The sequence below is a fragment of the Drosophila gunungcola genome, unplaced genomic scaffold (genome assembly GCF_025200985.1).
Source record: "Drosophila gunungcola strain Sukarami unplaced genomic scaffold, Dgunungcola_SK_2 000136F, whole genome shotgun sequence".
Lineage (NCBI taxonomy): Eukaryota > Metazoa > Arthropoda > Insecta > Diptera > Drosophilidae > Drosophila > Drosophila gunungcola.
The window spans coordinates 24,952-35,546 of record NW_026453297.1 but is presented as its reverse complement, the minus strand read 5'-3'; the positions used below and the strand labels follow the sequence as shown (position 1 = coordinate 35,546).

At 35.8% G+C, this 10,595-nt stretch overlaps 1 protein-coding gene across 4 annotated transcripts; it reads right to left on the bottom strand.

Moving 5' to 3' along the window:
• Positions 1-37: 37 nt before the first annotated feature.
• Positions 38-8,640, bottom strand: LOC128265588 (uncharacterized). 4 transcript variants are annotated; one of them, XM_053001705.1, is made up of 5 exons: positions 8,509-8,640; positions 2,930-3,316; positions 1,950-2,327; positions 1,727-1,886; positions 38-1,093 (listed from the first exon to the last, which is right to left on the bottom strand). In XM_053001705.1, the coding sequence occupies exons 2-5, from the start codon at positions 3,092-3,094 to the stop codon at positions 384-386; spliced, it is 1,413 nt and encodes a 470-aa protein (XP_052857665.1). In that variant the 5' UTR covers positions 3,095-3,316; positions 8,509-8,640; the 3' UTR covers positions 38-383. The 4 variants fall into 4 exon arrangements, with proteins under 4 accessions (XP_052857665.1, XP_052857663.1, XP_052857662.1 ...); XM_053001703.1 differs by having other exon boundaries at positions 8,429-8,619; XM_053001702.1 differs by having other exon boundaries at positions 8,445-8,619.
• Positions 8,641-10,595: the final 1,955 nt, after the last annotated feature.

Below are 10,595 nucleotides of genomic sequence, written 5' to 3'. Positions count from 1 at the left end.
AGTATAAATATGAACCTCATAAAATACAAACACCCCGTTTGGCTTTAGAATGATTTATTCCATATAAGTATTTGGTGGGATATGGCAAACCCACCTGGATATTTCTGGGCAAGATCCCAGCCTACATGCGACTATTTACATGGGCATCTTAAAAGCTGACAAACATTACGACTTTAAGCATAATTATAGAATACGATTATTAACGACTAAATATGTAGGCTATTGTTTTGGTACAGCGAAAGGTCACGCATTGGTGGTTTTGTATGATGGGTGGTGGTGCTCCACCCGCTCCTCTAGCTTCATTCAGCTCTGTGTCTCTGTGGGTTGTGTGTTTCTGGGAGGGATCTCTGAGTAGACCTCCTCCCAGTGTCTTTCCTTGACATCTACAAATCAGTCTTTAGCAGGCCAGCATTCTCGATTTGGTATACGATCTGAGTCTCCTTGTAAGTGCGCGGTTCCGGCTGCACTACGTCCAGTTTGCGGCGTCGTCGTCTTTGCACCACTCGCCACCAGAGCAGGAGTATCAGCAGGAGTATGAACAATCCCAGGAGCACACTTCCCGAGATTATGTAGGCCAGGTAGCTCCGCTGGCGACACTGGTCAGTGATTAGTGTTCGCAGTGGCTTGTACGGCTGGAGTTGTCGTTCTCCGCCGGACTGGGTGACATAGTCGGGTGGATGGAACAACAACTGATCACTGTGCGCTCGAAAGAAGTCCGCCCGTGGCAGTGCTGGCTCAACATTACTGTCCAGCTGCTCACAGTTCCAGGAATTGTCATATCGAAGATCCCGGATGTTCAGGTTGAATCTGTCGTCGAAACGCAGGGGTTGAGGTGCCACCTGAGGTACTCCTGCACCATCGGCACGGGGATCAGCTCCTGGACGAGAGCTTCGCAGGCTGTTGTTGTGGAAGCGGAGCTCCAAGTGCTCACTCAGTTGATACGATCGATGGACGGTGAGGCTGCGGAAGGCAATCTCACTGGTGGCCCCGAAGTCGTTGCCTCGAATGGAGACCGCATCCCGTATTTGGGCCTCCAACCACTCGCCGTCCACGGACACAAAGTGGTTGTCGCTCAGACTCAACTTGGAAACAACTGCAAGAGAGTTAGGCAAAAGGGTCGTATTACTGAGTCATCAATAAAATTTCTGGAAGCTGATTGAACTAAATTGACAATATAACAAAAGTCATAGGCAAAGGCAAGGCAATATAAACGAAATCTTAAGGAGATAACTGGATTTGATAATATTGAAAATAATATATAAAAAGAACTAGATAAAGGCAAAAACTATCCCTTAAAGTGGGCAAATGTTGCCGAGTCCTTATCAATTAAGGACTTTAGTATGCTTTAGTAACTATTTTAGTTTTCAAAACTTACATAGTTTGTCAAATAGTTAAATAAATTACAATTTCAACAGAAACTATTGTAAATAAATATAAAGTATTTTGATTAAATCAACTATTTCCTAGACTGACAACCATAAAATTAATTAAAATGTTTTCAATAGTATTATAAATAACAAAAAGATTTTAAGGGCTTTCTAAAGATTGTCCGATTTTACTTTAAAAAACCAAAAAGTTTAAAGTGTCGGTTGTTTTAGGGCCAATCTTAGGTTTATTTCGTGTCAATGAGTTTAAAAAAAGGTTTACTTAAAAAATATCGATAAATTTATAAGACTAAACAAAATCGATAATTCACTTTTAGAACCAAAAATCAATATACGCTTACGTTTGAAGGAGAAGGCATGGGAGTGAACCTCCTGGAAGTGATTGCCTCGCAGACTCAGCTCGTTGGTCACCTCCAGTTCGTAGAAAGCCCGCGTGGGCAGATCACCCAGAAATTGGCAGTTGGCGATGGTCATTTGTTCCACGGCAAACTTCTTAAAGGCCTGGAAATAGTATATGGGGATAAGTAATCCTTGAATACTGTGAAGTCGTATCGTTTGGCTCACCTGACTTTCAATGCGCTGAATGGTGACCCCGTCGAATTTGAGCAATATGGCACTGTCCTTGGTGGTGGTGAACCCGAAGGGCTTCATCAGCTCGATCCGTCCGCCCACGAACGAGATCTCCTCGATGTTGCCGTTGATGGCATGCGACTCGATCAGCTGGAGGTTCGTCTGCTCGAACTCCACAATCAGGGCCTTGTTGCTGGCATAGCGGGGCACACTCAGAGCGTGTTCCCGGAGCACCAGCTGACCCACCTGGCGGAAGGTCACCTTTCGCAGGCCCACAGTGTCCGCCAGCCGATTGGCCTCCACCACAAGGTCGCGACAATTGCGGATCTCCACCAGGTAGACGCTTCCATGCAGGAGCGGTAAAACCATAGGCTGAAAATAAAAAAAGTTTAATTAAATGATGTAAAAAACAATTTAATAAAAAGGGAATGGGTTTATAAAGGCTAGAGGAAAATTTTCTTTAAAAAATAGTTTTAGGGATATGTAAAACAAATCTGCTCAATTTGATAATTAGCTTTAAAATTATACCTCCTTACTGATGAAAATATTGTGTATAACATTTGTTTTTAAATAATTACAAAACAAAGTAAATAAAAGGGCTTTTGATTGCCAAGAAAGAAAAAAAAAAAGACTTAATAATCTGCATAACTAATCTGCTAAATTATCAGAAAAATACATAATTTATTTATTTAATAACTATATCTCTTAATGATGAATATAAGGTGTACCACCTTTCTCTTCAAATTATTTATCATACGTAGAAGTATTAGAAGTATTTGTCATATCCTTTTCAGATTTTTCAGATGAATGCATTTAATTTAAAATACAAGTTTTTAAATTTTTTTTTGAATTTTTTGAAAATGGAATGATGAGGTCATAGAATATGTTTGCTTTAAAAAACGGTTATGATTTCATTGTTTAGATTAGAAAAACCGAATGTAAACATTAATTATTTTGCCTGTAGGGTGACTCACCTGGTCGGAGTTGTTACAATCGCAGGTAATGGTGGTTCCATACTCCCGACAAGTCACCTTTGTCAGATCCGCCTGGACGGAGTGGAGGAGGAGCAGGGGGGACAGGAGGGGCAGGAGGAGCCATGTCCATGCCGTGGGATCCTTGAGATTTCTGATATTCCGCATGGTTTCTCGACTGATCCGCCTATGGCTAATTATTCACTCATATTAAACTATGTTTCTCCGCTCGCTCTCTTCTTTCCGCCTATTCTCCGGTCCACTCTACGTTGACTTTTCAGTTGTGTTTACCATCCGTTCCGTTTTGCACTGCTCTCCGCCGTAAGCGTTCCGTGGAAATGCTGATAAAGTCCGATTCGTTTCAGCCTTATCTTTGAAGGTGTTTCTTATCTACATAGTATATTCATGTACACATTTGGTTGTATGAGTTTAAGTTGTGTGTTTGCGGTTGTGTGTCAAATTGCTGTGCTGCTGTGCTGTGTGTGTGTGTGTGTGTGTGTGTGTGTGTGTGTGTGTGTGTGTGCTTTTGGCTTGTCACCCCACAACTGAGCTCAATTTTTCCCTCTTTACAGCAGATAATACGGGTAGCTTTTCTATAACTGTTCTAACTCAAAGTACCTACCTGAATGAACTCAAGATTCCTATAACTATACTTATTTATTGATATTTAATATAATATATAATTTATGGCAAATAGTCCTATGATAATTTTATTTTTAGTTGTGCGAGATGAAAAAGCAAAAAAAAATTGTATTTTCTCTACAAGACTTTTCTGTGAAAACTCTGTGAATCGAGGTAAAAGTTTTTTTTTACCAGTCGTGGAGACATAATATACTAGTTACTAGTAAAGTAATGTAATCCTTAAAAAACTTTACAGAACTTTTGCAAAGGGATTATTATAATTTCACTAGAAAGCTTGCAACGCAGTGAAGTAGTAATAAACTACTTGGATGAAACTTTTCAAAAAGACTCATTTCCTTTGCAAGCTTTCATAATAGTTTGATAGGAAAGTTATACTCAATGTTAAGAGACCAAGGTAAAACGCCAGTATAAATTTGCTGGCGGGCTCTTATTAAAATCGTAGTTCTTTTCGCGATTTCTTCGGTCGCTTAAATACATTCATTCAAAAAATGAAAAAATGATCTCCATCTCGAAAAGATTTCAATTGCCAGTTCTTAATCTAACGATGATCCTTTTTTTTTATCACAAACGTAAGTTTTGAATATTATAGTATAGTATGGTAATAATTAAAAAAAGAAAACAATTCAGAAATGTTTTGCAAATCAATAAAATGCTGATTTGTTTTTAAAAAATTCTTTTATTTTTATTGCTTGACAAATGAAAAGAATGTAAAGGTTTAATGAAATTCGTAAAAAATGTCATGATTCTAATTGGTAAATGAAAAAATTACAAGTATTGTGTGTAATACTATAGCTTTTATAATAGTTTCGGTAATAGTTCCCAGTTCTATGAGAAATAATGTTGCAAAACTGAGACAAGAAATTCAAGCTGTCCCAAAACTGAGTGATCGATTGGCGATCTCGAGGCGAAGCATCGTCCAACTACTTTGGACAGTTGAGAGTGTCGATCATAATCAGCTAACGTTATTGCCCAACAACGATTTTCAAGCCGGGGAAGTGAACGAGGCTCTAATTGAATCACAACACCCTCTCCAATTGTGATCACTTCACCAGTAGTTTTCTCCTGCCCTCCAATCACGATGGCTGTTAATTGAATTCGGAGGTCTCATTTTGGCCCTGGAATTGGAGACCATGTCTGGTGGGTCTGGTAGCCCGAACATAAGCAATTATGCTTTGTTATTTGTTTACGGCCATTTCCATTTCCATTTGTTTATAGAACTCAATTTGAGCGAGAGGAAATTTAGTCAGCGCCAGAGTCAACTTGCCATCTCAAGTGGCGACTGTTAAAATATTTGCACACGAGTCGAGGAATTCGAATAACCGGCACGAATGGGCATTCCAGAGTCTCCAAGTTTGCCATCACATACATTTATGCCAAGTATTTCACGAAGCTTTATCCGGAAATTACCTTATACACGATTTAACATCATATAAATGTACGCTTTCTGAAAAGTTTGGTGGCAAACACTCTTAAAAAGTTCGCTGATTTTCTAAATTAAGTTGTTTAACTTTCAACTTTTCTAGTCTCTCAGTTTTAAAGCTATCTGCATGAAACTTTCCCAAAAGTTGTCTTTCTATTTCTATCCGGAACGATCCGGATCGGACGACTATAGCATATAGCTCCCATAGGAACAATCGGAAAAAAGATACAAAAATTTTAGTTCTTCGACATATGGTAATGGTTAAATATTTCAGAATTACGGTTTAAATTTCATCAAAATCGGACGACTATAACATAAAGCTCCCATGGGAACAATAAAAATATTAAAAATTTAAAAATGTAACTTTTTTAATTTTTATATTTTTAGAAATTCTTTTGGATTGTTTAATTTTTTGACAGTTCAGAATTACGCTTTTAATTTTATTAAAATCGGAAAACGATATCATATAGCTGCCATAGCAACTATCGAATAATTAAGCTCCAACTCATCAATGTTTTTAAAAATATACGCCAGTAAATCATAATTTTAATGTTTTCAAGAATATTTAGTTTTTGCAATAGCTGCAAGGGTATATATGTATATGGACGGTATTTTTATACTTGAACTAAGAACTTAACAAAGTGACTTGGTGCACTTCCTAGGGATCCTATCTTATCTGTTCTTAACAGGGTAAATAAATTAATAAAGTCATCCTTAAATAATCTAAGACTTGTAAAAGTACATTATTTATACATCATGGGTCGGGGCCTCAAAATTGCGGATGTGTCGCAGACGCTGTTTTCAACCCTTTGGGGTAATTCCTATTAAATCAAGTGGTGTTCATTGAGTGCACTTGGGCTTAGGAAATTAAATTAAAGCGCAATTGCATTTCCTGTCAAGTAAAAAAGTGGCATACACGCATGTCAAATCCGTGGATTCAGAACTAGAGGCTCAATCTGCTTTAAAGCCCCCCGAATTGTCCAGTTAGGCGTCCATTATGATGTCAATACTGGCACATAGCCTTATATATCTTTAAAATTCTATAAATTATTTAGCCAGCACTCTTAACTTCCATAATTTTGAAAGTATTTAAAGAAGTGGATAATATGGTTACGTTTCTATAGCTAAGAATGGTAAAATGTTTAAATATTTTCTTAAAGTATGTGCTCTGTTTTGCTTGATAAATATTGTGTTTTACAGTATAAAACTCTTACTCACTATTAATTAATCCGAATATTATTTTTTATAAATGTTGGCAATATTAAAGCTAAAGCTTAACGAAACATTTAAACCACTTGAGACTTGGGCAATGTTTCGATTATTTCGCAAACAAAGCTTTACAAATGCATATATGTATGCATTTTGGAATTTTTGGAATTTGTGCGAACAATAATTAGCACATTTCATGGACTTGTAACCATTGACTTGAATTAAATCAAAGACAACTAAGCGAATCGAAAGGCTGCAATTGCAATGCCCCAGTGAACTGAGTAAAATATCGTTGCATGCTGTCGGATCGGGTTAAAAGCATTATCTTATCACTGTTTTTATCGATTGCGATAAGATTGTAAATGAGTCAGAAAGTCGAGCGATTGCCACACAATTTGACTCAATTCTTGCAGGATGACACATGTGTATTTGGTTACCAAGTGTTTTCGCATTACTCCATGCAGCTTACACGGCATGGAAACTTAATGACTAACTGAAGTATTTTGGACCGAGAGTTAGTTGGGAATTAGTCATGGTGAAAATTTAAGGGTTAAAGTTAAATTAACTATCTTAATGATTTATCGATATCAAGAAAAATAATGGATAAGATGTAAATATTGAAAATTATCTATTAAGCTTAGCTCCAATTGTTAAATCTATAAAGATATAATTGTCGTTTATAGCAAAGATTCACAATTCTAAGCGATTTTTTCTTTTTTTTAATTTTCAGTCAAAGATTAAAAAAGATACAATTTTCTTAAATATTTGACCATTTTGATAAAAATTAAAAAACATTCTTAGAATATTCTTCGTTAATCTGAGTATATGCAAATTATTTTCTCGTTGATATTTTCTCAGTTAACAAATTTTTAGAAAAATCTTTAAATTTTCTTGGTCATGTTGTCTCTCGAAAGGTCTGATTTCTTTTGAAAGATAGCAATTAACTGCAGGCTTTCCAGAAATTAAGCAAATCTTATCGGCTGCACAATTGTCACCGACTTTCTTCCGAAGCTCGTTAAAATAATTGTTAAAAGCGAGTCTACCGCAAAAGCTCATTTAGCCAAAGGTCCAACCACTTTAAAAGCGAAAAAGTAGTGGTAGAATGCTGAGGGCACTTGACGGGGTTAATGTTTTTAGCCTGTTGAGCTGCTGCTCTTTGCTTTCTACTACTTGAAATTCGTGCAGTTTGTTTTGGTTTCCGTTGAACATTTAATAGCTTTGACTTTGGCCCTGTTGGCTGTAAGTTTCCTTTAGTTTTCAATTTAGCTAAATTTGAGTTATTAGACCTTCGAGCTAAACAAAAAGTTCTGAGAATAGTTCTGAAATGGTGGAATGAAAAACCATTTTGAGAAAGATAAGGTTTATGACGTCTTAGACTCTATTTCCATGAAATTTTTACGAGTTTTATATATGAACACAATAAAAAAATGGATTAATGTGATATACTTTTCCAACATTTTAATGTTAAAACACTCGAGTTAGGTTTTGATCCTCTTTGTTCAAATATCTTGAATCTTACCAATTAGATAATATAAAAAGAGTTTTAGGAAATTTTGAGTTTTGAAATTTGAAACAACACTCAATAATAACATATTTTTTTAAACCAATTCAGCTTAGGAGTTTCAGCCAATCAGAAAAAGTTTTTATGGCAAAAACAAACTAAAAACAGATTTTTATTTCACGTTTGCTTTTCTCCGTCGTCATTTAACCTTGAAATATCAAAATACGATGATGACGAGCGGCGGACATAATGAATCTGGATATATGGCAAGGTGTCTGCCAATTTGTATTTATTTTTTTTTTATTTAACAAGGGGGCGTTTTGTTCACAAATAAACACTGCTAATTAAGACTAACCCGGGGGAATTGCAAAAAAATAAATTCAAATTGCAACATATAGAGAGATGTTAAATTCTTGTTTGTAGCTTTAATTTGTTTCTGTTTTGTTTGTTTGGTTTTGATGCGTGGGCTGGTGATCATGATCACCACCGAGAAGAAAAATGGAGAAAAGAACTAAGAGAGAAAAGAATTCTTCTTCTCTGTTTGTTTGAGTTCTTTTTTAGCTTTTCTCGGCATTTTTGCAAACGCAAACAAATTTTTCCTTCTCTCCCGTTTTATTTTTTTTATTACTTTGAACTTTATGGCGGTTCCAGCACACACATAAACACACGCAGATTTTGACACATATGAAAAATATAGACACAGTCTATAAACAAAAAAAAATGTATATACATATATTTAAGCGAACCTTAGCCGTAAATTGCCCAAGTAAATATTCGCATTTATTTATATTAGCAGTGAAATCAGCGCACCAAATTGAAACACGCGAGCGGTCAGACGGTTCGGTTCTGTAGCCTTGTTTTTGTTGGTCGGCCAACCGGCGTAAGCGCGTGCAAATGACAAACTGAGCGCCAAACCGCCGAGCGCTAAACACCAGCCGCCAATCTCAATCTCCACTTCCAATCTCCGCCACGAGCGGCAAACGGCGGCAGAGCGGTAGTAAGTGCTGAGCGTTCAGCTTCAGTTCTAGCCTTAAATCCATTAGAATCAGTAATAAAGGTGTCTAAAAGAACTGGCAAAAAAAGAACTTGCGTAGCGAATCGAACAGACTTTCGGATTAAAAATATGTTGTTGCATACTAGATAAATTTATAAGTAAGGTTTTGAATTAGTGCTTTCTGAAGCACATTTGCTTCTATAAGGATTCAAGTTCAAGTCCTAAAGTCGTTTAGTATATAGAATAAAATTTGTTTTACATTTTGTTGTGTTGAACTTTTTTTAAAATATGATATTTAAAACTAATATTGGGTTTAAATGAAAATTTGTATAATTCACAGAATTGATATTTTTATTTTGAAATTTGTATTTCTAACTCTTTTGATTTTTCAATAAACAAAACGGAAATAAGAATATAATTATTTAACATAAAATGCATATTAAAATACAAATTTTGTAACTAGTCGTATGCGCAATTTGTGTACAAATAGTCGTATACGTAATGCTTACAAAATTTTGAACCTAGACTCTTTTACGTTCTAGCGTTTTTTTTTCGTACCATACCTGGCATCACTGTTGGGTTCTCTCTTTTGGCGTGCTCTCTGCTCTCTTCTCGCGCGATTTTGAGTTGAACGAGCGCCAGTTTGGCTACGGCGATTTAGCGGCAGCGTCTCTCAAACGATCGCAAGCTCAAGAAACACAAAACTAAAAAGAGAAAAGTACAAAAAAGGTGAAGAATTTTTCGCCTCCATTTGCTGCATACGAAAAAAAATTATAATTAGAGTGTAATTTTATGTCATGTATTTAAATTGATCATTTTTATGTTGTTATAGTCAACAATGAAAAACCAAGAATTGGTGTTAAGTATTATTCAGATACATTTTTGAAATACAAACTTTAATTTACCTCGATTACAAATAACAATGCTTAGCATATTATAAATATGTATATTTTGAAACAGAGCACTTAAAATAAATTAAAATTTAAATTCAAAATGATGTAGACTCAAAATAAATTTGAAGTAAAATTCGCATTGATCTTTACAAAATAATCCTTATAAAAAAAGGTCTTATATAAGTCGAACTTCATTATAAGCTTTTGATATTAAACCACAAATACTTATACTGTTGAATGCATATTTGAAATGTAAAATAAATTGTGATTGCTCTTTAAAGTTTTTAAAAATACACAATTAATAATTTGTTCTAAAATATATGTATTTATAAAAAGCACACAATTTTTTTCTCTGTATTTGCCCTTTTGGTTTTGCTTAGTGTATGTCAAGTTGAAGTTGAATATGAGAAGGAATATGAATCTGAGTTTAAATTGCTTGCGCGGCGCTTAATTGAACGATGCCACGCATCGCTTGACACTTGCCGCTTAAAAAAGCCCCCGCAAAAACGAGGAGAAAGGGAAGAAGGAGGCGCTAGAAAAGAGAAGATAAAAGAAGAGAGAAGGGAGATAAAGAGGAGGAGGAGGAGGAGGTGGACAGTAGATCAACACAAATCAAATCAAATTTACTCCGGGCCAAACGCAAACATGGAGCACTTAGCGGTGGGCTTGTTAAGAGCCGATCGCCGGCACAGCTATGTAAACATGTGAAAATCTTATGTGGAGGCTCTTCAGATCATTCGGTCTTATCGTAGCCCCTGGGAAACCTCTTCAGATCCCGAAAATATTTTCAGCTTCTGTATGCCGAAAGCAATTGCATTTCCGACCACCCAACATTATAAGACAATAGAAACTTATATCTTTTCTTTTCATTCCCTTAAAAATCCCTAAAAATATTACTGTATTATGATTTAAATTAGTTTTACAGTCTCCATACCAATACATCTTGAGGTAATAACTAGTATCAGTTGCAATTTCAATTACTGTAATCTCTATAAAAAACTATAAACTCC